Source organism: Nycticebus coucang, chromosome 17 (assembly GCF_027406575.1).
Source record: "Nycticebus coucang isolate mNycCou1 chromosome 17, mNycCou1.pri, whole genome shotgun sequence".
NCBI lineage: Eukaryota > Metazoa > Chordata > Mammalia > Primates > Lorisidae > Nycticebus > Nycticebus coucang.
The window spans coordinates 89,128,870-89,148,387 of record NC_069796.1 but is presented as its reverse complement, the minus strand read 5'-3'; the positions used below and the strand labels follow the sequence as shown (position 1 = coordinate 89,148,387).

Genomic DNA, 19,518 nt, shown 5'->3' with positions numbered 1-19,518 from the left:
AATTTAGCTTCATAGTAGGGCTGAGTACATTGGATACCTTTTCTTCCATTCCTGAGATACTTTGCTAAGAAGAATATGTTCCAGCTCCATCCAGGTAAACATGAAAGAGGTAAAGTCTCCATCTTTCTTTAAGGCTGCATAGTATTCCATGGTATATATGTACCACAATTTACTAGTCCATTAGTGGGTCAATGGGCACTTGGGCTTCTTCCATGACTTAGCAATTATGAATTGGGCTGCAATAAACATTCTGGTACAGATGTCTTTTTTATATTGTGACTTTTGGTCTTCTGGGTATAAACCTAGTAAAGGAATTATAGGATCGAATGGCAAGTCTATTTTTAGGTCTCTAAGTATTCTCCAAATATCCTTCCAGAAGGAACGTATTAGTGGGCATTCCCACCAGCAGTGTAGAAGTGTGCCCTTTCCTCCACATTCACGCCAACATTTCTGGTTTGGGGATTTTGTTATGTGGGCTACTCTTACTGGGGTTAGGTGATATCTCAGAGTAGTTTTGATTTGCATTTCTCTGATGATTAAGGATGATGAGCTTTTTATCATGTGTTTGTAGATTTTGCATCGGTCTTCTTTAGAGAAGTTTCTCTTCAAGTCTCTTGCCCACCCTGAGATGGGGTCATGTGTTCTTTTCTTGTTAATACGTTTGAGTTCTCTGTGGATTCTGGTTATTAGACCTTTATCGGAGGTATAACCTGCAAATATTTTCTCCCATTTTCTGGGCTGTCTGCTTGCTTTACTCACTGTGTTCTTGGCTGTGCAGAAGCTTTTTAGTTTGATCAGGTCCCAGTAGTGTATTTTTGATACTGCTTCAATTGCCTGGGGAGTCCTCCTCATAAAATATTCACCCAGGCTGATTCCTTCAAGAGTTTTCCCTTCACTTTCTTCAAGTATTTTTATAGTTTCATGTCTTAAGTGTAAATCTTTTACCCAGTGAGAGTCTATCTTAGTTAATGGTGAAAGGTGTGGGTCCAGTTTCAGTCTTCTACAGATTGCCAGCCAGTTTACCCAGCACCATTTGTTAAACAGGGATCTTTTCCCCACTGAATGTTTTTAATTGGCTTGTCAAAGATCAAATAACAGTAAGTAGCTGGATCCATCTCTTGGTTCTCTATTCTGTTCCAGACATCTACTTCTCTGTTTTGTGCCAGTACCATGCTGTTTTGATCACTATGGATTTATAGTACAGTCTCAGGTCTGGTAGCGTGATTCCTCCTGCTTTGTTTTTATTGCTCAGTAATGTTTTGGCTATTTGAGGTTTTTTCTGATTCCATATAAAATGAAGTATTATTTTTTTCAAGATCTTTAAAGTATGACAATGGAACTTTAATAGGAATTGCATTAAAGTTATATATTGCTTTGGGCAGTAGGGATATTTTAACAATGTTGATTCTTCCCAGCCATGAGCATGGTATGTTTTTTCATCTGTTAACATCTTCGGCTATTTCTTTTCTTAGAGTTTCATAGTTCTGTTTGTAGAGATCTTTCACGTCCTTTGTTAGGTATACTCCCAAATATTTCGTCTTCTTTGGCACTACTGTGAAAGGAATAGAGTCCTTGACTGTTTTTTCGGCTTGGTTATTGTTGGTATATATAAAGGCTACAGATTTATGGGTGTTGATTTTGTAGCCTGAGACATTGCTATATTCCTTGATCACTTCTAAAAGTTTTGTAGTAGAATCCCTAGTGTTTTTCAGCTATACGATCATATCATCTGCGAAGAGTGAAAGTTTGATCTCTTCTGACCCTATGTGGATACCCTTGATCGCCTTTTCTTTCCTAATTGCAATGGCTAAAACTTCCATTACAATGTTAAAGAGCAATGGAGACAATGGGCAACCTTGCCTGGTTCCTGATTTAAGTAGAAATGATTTCAATTTAACTCAGTACAATACAATATTGGCTGTGGGTTTGCTGTAGATGGCCTCTATTAGTTTAAGAAATGTCCCTTCTATTCCAATTTTCTTAAGTGCTCTGATCATGAAGGGATGCTGGATATTATCAAAAGCTTTTTCTGCATCAACTGAGAGAATCATATGGTCTTTATTTTTAAGTTTGTTTATGTGTTGAATTACATTTATAGATTTACGTATATTGAACCAGCCTTGAGACCCTGGGATAAAGCCGACTTGGTCATGGTGTATAATTTTTTTGATGTGTTGTTGGATTCTGTTTGTTAGGATCTTATTGAGTATTTTAGCATCTATATTCATTAGTGATATTGGTCTATAATTTTCTTTTCTTGTTGGGTCTTTCCCTGGTTTGGGGATCAAGGTGATGTTTGCTTTGTAGAATGTGCTGGGTAATATTCCTTCTTTTTCTATATTTTGGAAGAGGTTTAGTTATATAGGTACTAGTTCTTCTTTAAATGTTTGCTAGGATTCTGATGTAAAGCCATCTGGTCCTGGGCTTTTATTTTTAGGGAGATTTTGTATAGTTGATGCTATTTCAGAACTTGATATAGGACTGTTCAACGTTTCCACTTCGTTCTGGCTGAGTCTTGGTAGGTGGCGTGCTTCCAGGTATTGGTCGATTTCTTTCAGATTTTCATATTTGTGAGAGTAGAGTTTCTTGTAGTATTCGTTAAGGATTTTTTGAATTTCTGAGGGGTCTGTTGTTATTTCATCATTACCATTTCTGATTGATGAAATTAGAGACTTTACTCTTTTTTTCCTGGTTAGGTTGGCCAAAGGTTTATCTATTTTATTGATCTTTTCAAAAAACCAGCTTTTGGATTTATTGATCTCTTGTATAATTCTTTTGTTTTCAATTTCATTTAATTCTGCTCTGATTTTGGTTATTTCTTTTCTTCTGCTGCGTTTGGGGTTGAAGTGTTCTTCTTTCTCCAGTTGCTTGAGATGTTCCATTAAGTTATTGACTTCCTCTCTTTCTGTTTTCTTGAGGAAGGCTTGCAGTGCTATAAATTTCCCTGTTAGGACTGCCTTTGCAGTATCCCAGAGGTTCTGGTAATTCATGTCTTGATTGTTGTTTTATTCCAAAAATATGGTGATTTCCTTCTTAATCTCGTCTATAACCCATGTATCCTTCAGCTTAAGGTTGTTTAGCTTCCATGTTTTTGTATGGGTATGCAGGTTCCTGTTGTTATTTAGTTCAACTTTTATTCCATGATGTTCTGAGAAGATGCAAGAAATAATTTCTATTTTTTAAAATTTTGCTGAGGTTAGATTTGTGGCCTAATATGTGGTTGATTTTGGAGTATGTTCTGTGGGCTGATGAGAAGAATGTATATTCTGTTTTTTGGGGATGAAATGTTCTGTAGATGTCTGTTAAGTCCAGATGTTGAATGGTTGAGTTTAAATCTAAAATTTCTTTGCTTAGCTTCTTTTGGGAGGATCTATCCAGGACTGCTAAAGGGGTGTTAAAATCTCCAACTACTATGGAAGTGGAGGAAATCGAGTTGCTCATGTCTGTTAGAGTTTCTCTTATAAATTGAGGTGCGTTGTGGTTGGGTGCATAAATATTATTAATTGAGATCTCATCATATTGAGTATTACCTTTAACAGATTTGAAGTGTCCATCCTTATCCTTAATTATTTTGGTTGGTTTAAAGCCTATTGTGTCTGCGAACAGGATTGCAATGCCTGCTTTTTTCTGTTTCCATTCGCCTGGAATATAGATGACCATCCCTTCACCTTGAGTCTATATCTGTCTTTTAATGTAAGATGTGATTCTTGGATGCAGCAGATATCTGGCTTGAGTTTTTGTATCCAGTCTGCCAACCTATGCCTCTTTAGAGGACAATTTAAACCATTCATATTAATTGAGAGTATTGATAAGCCTTTTGAGGGACTGGTGGACATTTTAAATCCTTTTGCGACTGTGGAAGTTGGAATTTGATCAAAAATTTTTTGGGTGGGTTTACTTTTGTGGTGGAGGATTACACTGGTCTTTATGGAGGATAGGTCTGAGAATATCCTGGAGAGCTGGTTTAGTTGTGGCAAATTTCTTCAACATGTGAATGTTATTGAAGTATTTAATTTCTCCATCATAAATGAAGCTCAGTTTAGCTGGGTACAGGATCCTGGGTGGTGATTGTAAATTGAGCTGCGATAAATAGTCTAGTGAAAGTGTCCTTATGATAAAAGGATTTTTTTTTTCCTTCTGGGTAGATGCCCAGTAATGGGATTGTAGGATCAATTGGGAGCTCTAGTTTGCATTCTTTGAGGTTTCTCCATACTTCCTTCCAAAAAGGTTGTATTAGTTTGCAGTCACATCAGCAATGTAAAAATATTTCCTTCTTTCCACATCCATGCCAGCACCTGTAGTTCTGAGATTTTTGTGATGAGGACCCTACTTGCTGCAGTTAAATGGTATCTCAGGGTGGTTTTGATTCGCATTTCTCTAATAATTAGGGATGATGAGCATTTTTTCATATGTTTGTTAGCCATTCGTCTGTCTTCTTTAGAGAAAGTTCTATTCATGTCTCTTGCCCATTAATATATGGGATTGTTGGCTTTTTTCATGTGATTAATTTGAGTTCTCTATAGATCCTAGTTACCAAGCTTTTGTCTGACTCAAAATATGCAAATATCCTTTCCCATTGTGTATGTTGTCTATTTGCTTTAGTTGTTGTCTCCTTAGCTGTACAGAGGCTTTTCAGTTTAATGAAGTCTTATTTGTTTATTTTTTTTGTTGCAATTGCCACAGCAATCTTTTTCATGAAGTCTTTCCCCAGGCTGATATCTTTCAGTGTTTTTCCTATGCTTTCTTTGAGGATTTTTATGGTTTCATGCCTTAAATTTAAGTCCTTTTCCATCTTGAATCAATTTTTGTGAGTGGAGAAAGGTGTGGTCCAGTTTTAGTCTTTTACATGTGGATATCCAGTTCTCCCAGCACCATTTATTGAATAGGGAGTCTTTCCCCCAAGGTATGTTCTTTTTTGGTTTAGCAAAGATTAGGTGGCTGTAAGATGTTACAACCTGGTTTTCTTTTCTTCCTTTTTTTTTTATGATGTGAGGATTTAAAAAATTTATTTATTTATTTATTAAGTCTTTTATACATAGATCATAAATACATTTATGCCATTTTTAGTGTGTTGATTATTTGTGCAATTGGAGTGCTTACATCATACTAATCAACATAGCTTTCACTTCATTTACCCAATTATAGCATTAGGACATTTGTGTTCTACACATGATAGATCCAACTTGTACTTGCAATGTGCTCCATAGTTGTGGTCCCCCTGTTATCCCCTATGACCCGTACCACCCTGTCCCCTCCCCTCACCCTCCCCTTCCCTCCTTCATCCTAGGCTAAAGTTGTATTTCATTTTTCATATGCATGTGTGAGTTGTTATAAATTGGTTTCACAGTAGTACTGAGTACATTGGATATTTTTTTTCCATTCCTGAGATACTTTACTCAGAAGAATATTTTCCAGCTCCATCCACATAAACATAAAAGAGGTAAAGTCTCCATTTTCTTTTACTGCTGCATAGTATTCCATGGTATACATATACCACAATTTATTAATCTATTCATGGGTCGATGGGCACTTGGGCTTCTTCCATGACTTGGCAATTATGAATTCATTTCCTGGTTTTCTATTTGATTCCAAATGTATATGCCTCTATTTTTGTGTCAGTATCATGTAGTCTTGACCACTATGACCTTGTAGTACAGCCTAAAATCTGGTATGCTGTTGCCCCCGGCTTTGTTTTTATTACTAAGAACTGCCTTAGCTATATGGGTATTTTTCTGGTTCCATACTAAATGAAGAATCATTTTTTCCAGGTCTTGAAAGTATGATATTGGTATTTTAATAGAGATGGCATTGAATCAGTAGATTGCTGTGGGAACTATAGACATTTTAACAATGTTGATTCTTCCCAGCCATGAGCATGGTATGTTCTTACATTTGTTAATATCCTCTGCTATTTCCTTTTTTTTTTTTTTTTTTGTGATTTTTGGCCAGGGCTGGGCTTGAACCCACCACCTCTGGCATATGGGACAGGCACCCTACCCCGTTGAGCCACAGGCACCGCCCTATCCTGTGCTATTTCCTTTCTTAGGGTTTCATAATTTTCTTTATAGTCTTCCTTCACTGCTTTTGTTAGGTATATTCCTAGGTATTTGATTTTCTTTGAAGCTATGGTGAAGGGAGCTGTGTCCTTAATTAGCCTCTCATCTTGGCTGTTATTGGCATATACAAGTCTACTGACTTGTGGACATTGATTTTATATTCTGAGACATTACTGTATTTTTTGATGACCTCCGGCAGTCTTGTGGTTGAGTCTTTGGGGTACTCTAAGTATAAGATCATGTCATCTGCAAAGAGAGGGAATTTGACCTCCTCTGCTCCCATTTGGATTCCCTTTGTTTCCTTCTCTTGCTTAATTATATTGCCTAGAACTTCCAGCACTATGTTGAATAGTAATGGTGACAGAGGACAGCCTTGTCTGGTTCCAGTTCTAAGTGGAAAAGCTTTCAGTTTTACTCCATTCAGTAAAATATTAGCTATGGGTTTGTCATAGATAGCTTTGATCAGTTTCAGAAATGTGCCACCTATGCCTATACTCTTCAGTGTTCTAATTTGATAAAATGCTGGATTTTATCAAATGCTTTTTCTGCATCTATTAGGAGAATCATATGGTTTTTGTTTTTGCCTCTGTTGGTATGGTGAATAACGTTTATGGACTTGCTTATATTAAACCAGCCTTGCATTCCAGGGATGAAACCTACTTGATGATGATGTATGACTTTTTTCATGATAAGCTGTAGTCTATTGGCTAAGATTTTGTTGAGATTTTTTGCATCTATGTTCATTAGTGAAGTTGGTCTGAAGTTCTCCTTTTTAGTTGGATCTTTTTCTGGGTTTGGTATCAGGATGATGTTTGTTTTGTAGAACATGTTGGGGAAGATTCCTTCCTCCTCAAGTTTTTGGAATAATTTCTGCAGTATGGAATAGGCTCTTCTTTAAAGGTTTGATAGAATTCTGGTGTGGAGCCATCCAGACCAGGGCATTTTGCCGGGGGTGGGGGTGGGGGGAGATTTTTTATTGTTTCTTTGATCTCAGTACTTGAAATTGGTCTGTTCAGGAGCTCTATTTCTTCCTGGCTAAGTCTAGGGAGAGGGTGTGATTCCAAATATTGATCCATTTCCTTCACATTGTCAAATTTCTGGTCAAAGAGTTTCTGGTAGTGTTCAAAGATAATCTCTCATATCTCTGTGGCATCAGTTGTTATTTCCCCTTTATTATTTCTGAGTGAGGTTACTAGAGATTTTACTTTTCTATTTCTAGTTAGTCTGGCCAAAGGTTTATCTATTTTATTTATTTTTTCAAAAAATCAACTCCTTGTTTCATTAATTTTCTGAATGATTCTTTTGTTTTTAATTTCATTGATCTCTGATTTAATTTTGAATATTTCTTTTCTTCTGCTGGGTTTAGGCTTAGATTGTTCTTCTTTTTCCAATTCCATAAGATGTCTTGTGAGTTTGTTGATGCACCCTCTTTCTGTTTTTTGAATGTAGGCATCTAAAGTGATAAATTGTCCTCTCATGACTGCTTTTGCAGTATCCCACAGGTTTTGGTAGCTTGAGTCTTCATTGTTGTTATGCCCAGGGAAGCTAATGATTTCCTCTTTTATTTCTTCCTGCACCCAACTGTCATTGAGCATAAGGTTGTTTAATTTCCATGCCTTTGTGTGGGGTTGAACATTTTTGTTGGAGTTGAGTTCCACCTTTAGTGCCCTGTGGTCTGAGAAAATACAAGGTAAAATTTCAATTCTTTGGATTCTTTGAGTATTTTTTTGTGTCCTAGTATATGATCAATTTTGGAGAATGCTCCATGGGCTGATGAGAAGAATGTATATTCTTTGTCTTTGGGGTGGAGTGTTCTATATATGTCTATCAAGCACAATTGTTCTAGGGTCTCATTTAAGTCCCTTATATCTTTGTTTAATTTCTGTTTAGAGGATCTGTCAAGCTTAAGAGGAGTGTTAAAGTCCCTTGTTACTATGGTGTTATAGGATATCATATCACTCAAACTAATTGAGGTCTATTTCAAGAACATGGGAGCATTTAAATTGGGTGCATAAATATTTAAAATTGAAATGTGTTCTTGTTGTATTTTTCCCTTGACCAATATAAAGTGACCATCTTTGTATTTTTCTTTAATTAAGTTGCTTTAAATCCATATGTATCTGAAAATAAGATTGCAACCCCTCTTTTCTTCTGAATTCTGTTTGCCTGAAAAATTGTCTTCCAACCCTAACTCTGAGTTTTAATTTGTCTTTTAATGTGAGGTGTGTTTCCTGCAGACAGAAAATGGATGGCTTGTGTTTTTGAATCCGATCAGCCAATCTATGCCTCTTCAGTAGGGAATTTGAGCTATTCACATTTACTGAGATAATTGATAAGTGTCGTAGTGTTCTTTCTATTAATCTTATTTTGTGAAGGTCCATTGCTTAGTCTTGTCTTTTGCATCATTGTGTAAGCTAGGTTATGTCCTCTAATATCTGGGTGCTTACTTTGGTGGTGGTCCATCGTGACAGTCAATGCGTAGAACAGCTTGAAGTATTTCCTGTAGAGCTGGTCTTGTGGCAAATTTCCTCAATGTTTGCATATCAGTAAAAGATTTGATTTCTCCATCAATTTTAAAGCTTAGCTTAGTGGTATGTAGAATTCTGAGCTGGAAATTGTTCTGTTTAAGTAGATTTAAGGTAGATAATTATTGTCTTCTTGCTTGGAAAGTTCCATTAGAGAAGTCTGCAGTCACCCTGATGGATTTGCCCCTGTAGGTCAACTTGGCTTACTCCTGGTAGCTTTTGTCTTGACCTTGGATAGGTTCATCACAGTGTGTCTTGGAGAAGCTCTATTAGAGTTGAGGTGACCTGGGGTCTGATATCCCTCTGAAAGGAGTGTGTCAGAATTTTTGGTGATATTTGGGAAATTTTTATTTATAATATTCTCTGGTACAGCTTTCATTCCTCTGGGGTATTCTTCTTACCCTTCTGGGATATCTATAACTTGTATGTTTGGGCATTTCATAAAGCTCATAATTCTGTCAGTGAATGTTCTGCTTTCTCTCTCTTCTTTTTTGCCTCTTTAACTATCTGAGTTAACTCAAGAGATTTGTCCTCTACCTCTGAGATTCTTTCTTCTGCATGGTCTAATCTGTTGTTGATGCTTTCTATTGCATCTTTAAGTTTCCTAATTGACTGCTTCAGTTCCTTCAGCTCTGCTATATTCTTTCCATATTCTTCATATTGTTAATCTATTATTTGATTGTGTTTTTGGATTTCCTTTTGGTTATTTTCCACTTTCTCAACAATTTACTTTATTGTTTTCATCATCTGTATTTTATTTTATTTTTATTTTTTTTGTAGAGACAGAGTCTCACTTTATGGCCCTTGGTAGAGTGCCATGGCCTCACACAGCTCACAGCAACCTCCAACTCCTGTGCTTAAGTGATTCTCTTGCCTCAGCCTCCCGGGTAGCTGGGACTACAGGTGCCCGCCACAACGCCCAGCTATTTTTTGGTTGCAGTTTGGCCGGGGCCGGGTTTGAACCCACCACCCTCGGTATATGGGGCCGGCGCCCCACCGACTGAGCCACAGGCGCCGCCCCATCATCTGTATTTTAAATCCCCCTTCTGTCATTTCTAACATTTCTTTATAGGTGGAATCCTCTGTAGTAGCTACCTCATGGTCCCTTGTTGGGGGGTGGGGGGCGGGATTTACTCTGGACTGGTTTTTCATGTTGCCAGGATTTTTCTGCTGATTCTTCCTCATGAGCATTTTCCTTTATCTGTTTCCTTGCCCTAATTTTCCTTTCACTTCTTCTGTGGCCTAAGGTTTCGATGAGTCCTTTTGGTACAGCACCAAAAGGATGAGAAAATTGAGAAGGAAGAAGGGAAAGAAGATTAAAAAAAGAAAATATAAAAGAGAAGGGAGAGGAGGTGAGTAAAAGGGAATACTGACAAAAAGAAGAGGGGCACAGAAAGAGGGAGACAGGAGTAATAAATGTGTACAGTAGGGTACTTTGACCCAACCTTAGAAACCCCCAACCTCTGGGGGTGCTGGGTTGGGTGGTTCCCTGGAGGTCAGCAGCTCTTTGCCAGCCTGTTCAGATACAGTACTCACCTCCACCAAATAGAGAGGAAAGAGAAAAATACTATAAATCAAAGCAAAATGAACAGAAAACCTTATGGGATAAAATTTGGGGAAAAACGAAATAATAGGGGCAGAAACACTAGCAAAAAGTTTTTATTATTAAAGAAGGCAAGAATGGAAAATTATATTTATTTATTTATTACATCAAATTGCAAGGGTGCATGTTGGATCTATTAAGTATAGAGTATAAATGTCTTAACACAATAATTAAGTAAAGGAGGCGAGAGATATATTAACTAGTATGATGTAAGCATTCCAAATTATATATGAAATCAGCACCCCATAAATGCATTAATGGAAAACTGTTTTTGACAGGAAAAATGAAGAAAGAAAAACTGGATGAAAAAAAGGAAAAATCTAGAGGGAAAATGTTGAAATAAATAATAAAAATACCAAAAACAAAACAAAGCAGTATATATATATATATATATGTGTGTGTGTGTGTGTATATATATATATATATATCTTGCTGAATATTGTCTGGGCAACAGGTGATCTTCTGGGGTATGAGATGTTAATCACAATGCTGATACAGATGTATGAGACGGAGACTGGAGGCCTCTGCTGATTTCTTAAACCCTCCAGGGTTGAGAACCTAAATCTCTCCTCAGCCCACTTAAAAGACTCTTTAAACTGTTAACCTTGGCTAAGCAGAAGCTTTCCCAGGAAAGCCCTTGTCACTGGGATCTCTTCTGTCACTGGGATCTCTGCCTGCTTATTCAGTGCACCAAAACCAGTCTCACTCCATGCCCCTGAGGGCGGAGGCTGCTAGCTGGACCCGCTACTGCCAAACACTGAAATCTCTGCTCTTTCTCAGTGGCCTTTGGCACTGGTCAGTCACTAGATTACTTGCCCATGGTCTCTCAGCCCGAGGCTTGCTCTGTGTCCCTTAGGGTGGAGCCTGCAGGGGCAGTTCTCCCACAATGGCTGTGTGGGGCCCACAAGACGAAAAATATTTGCTCCATTCTGGCTAATATTTTTTTTTTTTTTTGTAGAGACAGAGTCTCACTTTATGGCCCTTGGTAGAGTGCCGTGGCCTCACACAGCTCACAGCAACCTCCAACTCCTGGGCTTAAGCAATTCTCTTGCCTCAGCCTCCCGAGTAGCTGGGACTACAGGCACCCGCCACAATGCCCGGCTATTTTTTGGTTGCAGTTTGGCCGAGGGCCAGATTTGAACCCACCACCCTCGGTATATGGGGCCGGCGCCTTACCGACTGAGCCATAGGCGCCGCCCCTGGCTGATATTTTTTCTAGTGGCTGAGTCCAGGGCCCTAGACAAAGCTTAAAGTCATCTGCCCTCTTGCCCAAGTTCTCCCAAAGTAGTTCAACTGAGTGCCTAAGTTCAATAAAACAAAACAGCCCGCAGGGAAGGCCTTCCCTGTTTGCAGTCTCACTGCTGCTGTAATTAGAGCTGGGGCAGCCACCAGCCTCAGACCTAATGAATGCATGCAACCACTTGCCAGTTCTCAACTGCTTTTGTCCCCTCCTGAGTCCCCAGAGGGATGTTCCTGGGCAAAGCCCACAAGCCAGAGATGGCTGGTGTCTTCTCACCCCAGTCTCACCATGCCTGATTGCAAAGCAGCTGTTACTTAGCTGCCATCTTGCATCCTCCTGAATAAACATTTAAAAAAGAAATCTAATACTGTTATGTTTAAGTTCATGAATGATAATGCCAATGTCTGTCTCTTCTTTGAGTTTGTTTCTTTTCTTCCTCTTGAATTTGGTTCTTTTATCCTGTCTTTGGAACACCTAGTAATTTTCTGAGACACAGTCTCACTTTGTTGCCCGGGCTAGAGTGCTGTGGGGTCAGCTTAGCTCTCAGCAACCTCAGACTCCTGACCTCAAGTGATCCTTCTGCCTTGGCCTCCCACAGTGCTAGGATTACTGGTGTGAGTCACTGAGTCTGGCCCCAGAAAACTCTGGGATCTCATGGGATGTCATGAAAAGATGGGGAATAAAGAATTGAGATATCACATTTAAAAATAGTGGCTGTACAAGGGTGCTTCTTCTTCTTCTTTTTTTTTTTAGACCGAGTCTCACTATGTCACCCTTGGTAGAGTGCCGTGGTGTCACAACTCACAGCAACCTCAAACTCTTGGGCTTCAGAGATTCTCTTGCCTCGGTCTCCCAAGTAGCTGGGACTACTGGTGCCTGCCACAATACCCAGCTGTTTTTTTTGTTGTTGTTGTAATTGTCGTTATTGTTGTTTAGCAGGCTTGGGCCGGGTTTGAACCTCAGCTCCCATGTATGTGGCCCGTGCCCTAACCACTGAACTATGGGCTCTGAGCCACAAGGGTGTTTCCTTGTTTGCACATGGTCGAGTTCGCCTGTGGAGTACAGTGAATAGTAACCTAGGCACTTTCACAAGGCCATATGTTTCCAAAGGCACAGACAGCAGGTCCATAGGGGCTCATGACAGGCTGAGGCCACTGTGGATGGAGTTTGGGAGGGATTCTGAACAAAGAAGGTGGCCTTGAGCTGTATCCAGGGCAATTATGTAAGAGGGACAGAGAATGAAGACAGAGGAAGTTCTAAGGAAGGGCTATCTGGAGAGAAGGTGCAGATGTCCGGTGCACACTGAGGATCCGAGGAGAGGGTTGAAAAGGAGAAGAGTGAGAGATGCTCTAGGCCATGTCCTCAGAAGCCAGTGCCCTCAAACCACCTGGGAGGTGCCCATTCTCCTCCTGAGACACCTTCTCCCCCTCCCTGGTCTTCCTGCCCCTCCCTCTTGGCTTCCCCTCTGCCTGTCCCCCAAACTCCTGCACTAGCTGGATGCTGGGGCAGAGAAAGGGACTCAGATAAAAAATGCTGTGACAGAGATACCTAACTAAACATTTAGAAGGAACAAACAGATTGGTGACTTAGCCTTTGACAATTGGATTATGGAATTATTGGATTCTTGGATATTGATCAGTGAGAAAAATGACTTGTTTCTGGGGCACACAAAGCCAAACAACAAGTGACAATAGAAATGTGCCCTCCCACCTGGACAGTCCAGAGAGTGAAGGTAGTGCTGTCCACGACCACACCAGGGAGAAAAGGGCAGCACCATAACTGTGGACATAGGACTGTGCATGGCCATCCATGAAGGGCGCTGACCTGAGGACAACACCAGGCTCCCACACCACCGTCTTGTGAGTGTGCCCCCCATGAGGTTACAAACTCCTCGGGGCCAGGACTGTGTCCAGTGCCCACCTTTGGCTCGAGCATAGCACCTCACCCAGGGCTCTGCCCAAATTACAGCCACCAACAGGTGTAGGCTGACACCATGGGCTTCATGGTGAAGGGCAGGTATGGATTGTGAGGTGTAGAGAGGACCTAGGGAGCAGCCACAGGGGGTCTGGGGGTCACTAGGGAAGTGTAACCCTGGGCCATGGGCCCTGTGTCCTCCCTCCTCCAGCTGGGCTCCCTCAGCCTGTCCCTAATGGCTCTGCTGCTGCTCCTCCCAGCCTCTCTCCTCCAGCCTCTTAATTGCAGGCTTGGGAGCCTGTTCAGGGGCTGGAGTCTGTGGCCCCCCAGGAGTTGTGTCAGCTTCACCCCCCCATCTGTTTCTGTGTTAAGTAGCTGCCAGGGAAGCAGGATGGGGCTTGACAGCCCTCATGAAAGGCAGGTGTGTGGGAGGATGTGACCTCTGTGGTAGGTGATGCACAGCCACCACCTCTGTCCCCACCTGCCACCACTGACCCCTGCCTGCTTGTCCTCTTCCCTCTGACAGGGCCACCATGGGTCTGTGCCTCACTGTCTGAGCTACAGGGGCCTCAGGAAGGCCGTGGGACCTGGGCCCCCACAGCCCGGTGAGGGTCGCTGGAGGCTGGAAGGAGGGCAGAGCTGGGGCTCCTCTTACCCCAGCAGTGACAGCAAACTCAGTAGAGGGACGTGGGAATGTTCTGATGTCAGGGCCCCCAGGGCTACCCTGAGATCCTGCAGAGCCCCCACCAAGGTGAGTGAGGGTCTCTCCTCCCACCCTCCTGGCTTCCCTGCAGCTCCTGCTGCCACATGCCGGTTTCTCCTTACTTCTGCTCCTCTGGCATGCTTCCTCTGCCTCTAAGTGTCTGCCTCTAGCAGGGTTTGGCTGTTGTTTTTTTCTTTTGTGAGGGGAGGGGAGTCTACCTTCTAGAGCTGTGTCTTTTCTCACTCTTTCGTCCCTTGTCTGGAAAGAGCCTCTTGGGAGGAGGAAAGAGAGAGAGAGCTGAGCCCCCGGGGTGTGGGAGCACCATGAAGTCATGAAGTCTGGAGAGCAAAAGGCAGAGCCTGCTGAGGAGAGCCCTGCTTTTAGTCTTAAGTAAGAAAGAGAGAGAGAGAAAGAGAGAGAGAGAAAGAGAGAGAGAGAGAGAGAGAGATCCCTGCTTTTCCTCTGGAAGCACTTTGGATTTTATTTTATACAGATGGGTTCAGGCCAGTGTCATGTGCAAATTGATCAGGGTGCGGAGAGAAGGCATAGATGGGGAGGCCAGTTCCCTGAGGGCCATTGTTATCCTCATGGACAGTGGTTAAGGTAGTGCAGGCAGGTGGGAGCCAGCAGGGGTGAGTAGGGGTGAGTAGAGTTGAGAGTGGGTGTATTTTGATTCTTTGGTGGTTGGGGTTTGTGTGTGTGAGGAGAGGGGTCTGGGCTGGCCCAAGTAGCTACTGAAAGAATGAGGCAGTTCCCTACATGCAGCTATGAAGTGATGGCTAAGACGCAGTTAGATTGTGTGTGTGTGTGTGCATGTGTGTGTGTGAAAGAGGCCGTCTCTGCCTTTAAATGCTTTTGAAGGCTGCCTAGGAAGCTGGTCACAGCAGCCTTCCTGTTAGAATGGTAACGGGAGGAGGCCTCCTTTTCCTTGTATACCATTTTGTATTGTAGAATTTTGTATCATGTATGTATTTGACGTATTTATAAAACATTATCAGGCAGGTGCCCAGGCCTTGGAGAGAGAATTCCCATGGAGCTTTAGTCCTAGTCTCAGAGTGTTCTATACCGCTCAGGCCAGTGAGATGCCCATGACCTCTCAGAAGAGGCTCTCTGAGGCAGTGACTGACTCAGCAATTTTTCCCTGCCCCAGCAGGAAACTGGGAAACTGGACGGTCCTACCTGTTGAGGAGGCTGGAGAGGAGCAGGTGTACTCCAGGGGGCACAAGAGGTCTTCTTGGGGAGATGCTGATACACTGGGGGGTGTGAGAATCTGTATGCCAGGATGGCTGTAATTATTCAGCCTTCTAGTACTGTAGTATAAGTGAGGAAGGGAGGGAGTGGGGATGCCTGAAGGTTCATGTGACCAAGTGTCCCTACACACAGTAGGCAGGGCCAGGCATCTTCAGCACAAGAGGAGGAACTTCTGCTGTGAAGTCTAGGGGAGGACCCAGTTTGCTGTACAGGTTGGTCCAGCCTGGTGCCCATATGACAGAGACAGTGCTTGAAGGCTGTGGGGACAGCATTCACTACCGAGAAAACCCCCTTCACTCACAGCAGGTGTCACTGGTGGCAAGGATCACTGGGCATGCCTTCGTGGGCACAAGTCAGGACGTGCTCCCTTCTGTAGAGAGATAGTTCAAGTGGCTAGTTGGTGGTGGCAGATCTGAGCAGGCCCATCCCAGTTCAGGAAATTAATCAGGGTGAGATTGCAGGGCCCTGGGGAGTCACCTTGCTTCATCTTTGCAATGCAGTAAGGCAGACATGAATACACCAGCACACCAATTCCTCACATATCCAATGGCCATTTACTCGTGGAGGGCATCCTTGTCTTTGTAAACACCCAAAGATATTTCTTACATTGTTACTCACTGTCCCTCATAGAAACGAATCAAATAGTGAACTCCTATGATATCCAGTTCAAGCTTATTAAGTGGGACCTCCCTGTTTGCTGAAGGTGGAAATTGCACCCATCTATCACTTGATACTGTGTTGAAGTGTTAGTTGACTCATTACTTTTCTGAGGCAACACCTGTGCACTGAGATCCTACGGTGAGTCTGGCACCATTCCGGGGGCTGTCAACATCATGGTGAACGTAAATGGTGCTCATATTCTAGTGGGATTCTATAGGCAGGCAAAGTATAAACACAGAGGTTGCAAGTGCAATGTAGAACAGCAGAGAAGGGAAGGGGCTTGAGAGTGCAAGGCACTGGAGGGATTTTTTTTTTTTTTTGAGACAGAATCTCACTCTGTTGCCCTGGATAGAGTGCTGTGGTATCATAGCTCACAGCAACCTCCAACTCCTAGGCTCAAACCATCCTCCTGCCTCAGCCTCACAAGGTACCTGGGACTACATGAGCTTACCAGGAGTAACACATAGCTAGTTTTTCTATTTTTAGCAGAGACTGAGTCTCACTATTGCTCAGCCTGGTCTCAAACGCCCAAGCTCAAAGCAATCCTCTCACCTCTGCCTCCCAGAGTGCTAGGATTACAGTCTTAAGCCACAGCCCGATATTTGACATTTTAATATGGTCTTCACAGAACACTAATTTAAAAGGGTCAGCATTTGAATAAAGATATGAAGCAGTTGAGGGATAGAAATCTGAGGAAAGCAAAAAACATGCAAAGGAACAAAGATGGGCTATGTCCAGTCCAAGGACACTTGAGGAAACACAGGGGGTTAGAGGGGGAAGGTCAGAGGTGAGTTCAGAGGTGCTTGCGTGGGTGTGTTAGTGTGTTTTTATGTGTGTCTCTGTGTGTGTGTTTGTATGTGCGTGAGATAGGGCTTTGCTTGCCATTATAAGGATCTTGGTATTATTTGGAGTAATTTGTGTGTCGCTGATATGTTTTTCCGGGAGAGTTATGTCACATGACTTACATTTTAGCAGAATAGCTGGAAATACTGTGAGAACAGACCCAAGGGCACAAGAACAGAAACCAGGAGACCAGGTGATGGGAGGTGACAATAATTCAGTGAGAGAGGACAGTGGCTGGATAAGGGTCATTATGGTGGAGGTGGTAAGAGCTATTTAAACCCTGAGAAACCCAAAAGGAACCAAGAGCTTTTTCTGGTGATTTGGAACTAGAGAATAGAAAAAAAAAAAAGTAGAGGCATTAAAAATGGTTCCAGTAGTTTTGAACTGAACAAGAGGAAGACTAAAGAGGACCTCAAGTCTCCTTCCCTGATCATTACAAATATAAATGATCTCTCGGGCATGAAATAGTCCAAGTCCTGCTAGAGATAGTTAACCAAGTCCACATAATCCCAGATTTTTTTTTTTCATGTCAGACAGGTAATGTGCTGACTTTCTAACAAGATTTGTGGGAGGCACATCTCATGTAGGTGCATGAAAACCCAATTATCTTGCTTATGAACTACAAAAAAAAAAAAAAGATAAAAAGTACATCTTTTTTTGGTTTTCTTTTTTTAGAGACAGAGTCCCACTTTTTCGCCCTTGGTAGAGTGCTGTGTTGTCACACTCGGTAGGGTGCCGTGGTGTCACATCTCACAGCAACCTCCAGCTCTTGGGCTTAGGAGATTCTCTTGCCTCAGCCTCCCAGGTAGCTGGGACTACAGGCATCTGCCACAACATCCGGCTATTTTTTTGTTGCAGTTTTGGCTGGGGCTGGGTTTAAACCCGCCACCCTCAGAATCTACCCACTGAGCCCCAGGTGCCGCCCCATGATCCCAGTTTAAAAGAGTCAGTGTCATATGGCAAAGCTAAGACTTGTCTGAAGGAAGATTGTCCAATAGTCCTATGGCACATAAAATAATCCCATTTCTACTCTTCCTGGTATGGATACACACAAATGCAGTCTAGTTCCATGAACTAGCTGAGATCCTGTCATCTGTGTTATGAGAATATGAAAGAATGTCCCCTTGGATGCCCCAGAGTTATGTTGGTGAACTCCAATGAATTACAAAAGATATGTCTGACTGAAGAAGGATTCAGAGATCAAAAGAGACATGTCACTCAACTTCAGAATTTTTCTGCCCATTTTTTCAGGTGACTGTGAATGATTAAGCTATGGGATTATGGTGGAACCAGTCTTCCACAGATGGCTTCATTCTCTTGGGCATCTTCTCCCACAATCCAACTGACCTTGTCCTCTTCTCTGCAATTATGGTGGTCTTCACAGTGGCCCTCTGTGGGAATGTCCTCCTCATCTTCCTCATTGGCACAGATGCTCGGCTTCACACACCCATGTACTTCTTCCTCAGTCAGCTCTCCCTCATGGACCTCATGCTGGTCTGTACCATTGTGCCAAAGATGGTGGCCAACTTCCTGTCTGGCAGGAAGTCCATTTCCTTTGTGGGTTGTGGCCTACAAATTGGCCTCTTTGTCTCTCTCGTAGGATCTGAGGGACTCTTGCTGGGACTCATGGCTTATGATCGCTATGTGGCCATTAGCCACCCACTTCACTATCCCGTCCTCATGAACCCGAGGGTCTGTCTTCGGATTGCTGGGAGCTCCTGGGGCTTTGGGATAATAGATGGAATGATTCAGATGGTGGCAGCCATGAGCTTACCCTACTGTGCCTCAAAGGATGTGGACCACTTCTTCTGTGAGGTGCCAGCTTTATTGAAGCTGGCCTGTGCAGACACGTCCCTTTTTGACACCCTGCTCTTTGCTTGCTGTGTCTTCATGCTGCTCCTTCCCTTCTCCATCATCATGGCCTCCTATGTTCGCATCTTGGGGACTGTGCTCCAAATTCACTCTGCTCAGGCCCGTAAAAAAGCTCTGGTCACCTGTTCCTCCCACCTGACAGCTGTATCCCTTTTTTTGGGGGCAGCCATGTTCATCTACCTGAGGCCAAGGGGCTACCGGACCCCCAGCCATGACAAGGTGGTCTCTGTTTTCTACACAGTCCTTACGCCTATGCTCAACCCCCTCATTTACAGCTTAAGGAACCGGGATGTGATGGGGGCCCTGAGGAAGAGGCTGGACCACTGCAGGATTCGCAGCCAGCGCTAAACCCCAAGGCGCTGGTGCCTGGCTCTGCCAGCTCTTATCAACACATATGATGTTGGTAAATCACTGACCTTGGTGAGTGCCTGTTCCCCTTCACCAGTTAGTGGTCATTGGGCTTTTCATAGTTTTTGGCCTTTACAAGTAAGCCCATTATGAACATTCATGTACAAACAACAAAAACAATGAGACTCGTGATATCTGACTTATGTCTGGGATTTTGTAAAGATCACAACATGAAAAAGTAAAGCTCCATGAAGAAGCAATGCTTTACTGTTATTGTCACTGTTTTTGTTTATAATAGCCTTGGACTAAATTTACTCTATTTCTTAAGTCTTGGCATTAGCTGTTTTTCATTGAGTACTTAGTAATTTCTAGGCACTGTCTGTAGAGGATGCCAAGAGCCAGATAACCTATGAGCAAGATGATTTGCAGCTGGGGTACAGACCCTAGGGGCGATTCATCTGCAGGTGCTCCTTGCGGAGAAAGAGCCCGAGCCCATGGTGATC

The 19,518-nt window shown here is 42.6% G+C and overlaps 1 protein-coding gene and 1 non-coding gene across 2 annotated transcripts; one reads left to right on the top strand and one right to left on the bottom strand.

Moving 5' to 3' along the window:
- Positions 1–17,322: 17,322 nt before the first annotated feature.
- LOC128569441 (small nucleolar RNA U13) lies at positions 17,323–17,426 on the bottom strand. Its single transcript, XR_008375386.1, has one exon. It is a non-coding gene; the product is annotated as a small nucleolar RNA U13 (small nucleolar RNA).
- Positions 17,427–18,067: 641 nt separating this feature from the next.
- On the top strand, positions 18,068–19,015 carry LOC128568592 (olfactory receptor 56). Its single transcript, XM_053566232.1, has one exon. The coding sequence runs from the start codon at positions 18,068–18,070 to the stop codon at positions 19,013–19,015; it is 948 nt and encodes a 315-aa protein (XP_053422207.1).
- Positions 19,016–19,518: the final 503 nt, after the last annotated feature.

Coding starts and splice junctions, on each gene's coding strand:
- LOC128568592 (XM_053566232.1), top strand. CDS start 18,068: ATGGGATTATGGTGGAACCAGTCTTCCACAGATGGCTTCATTCTCTTG.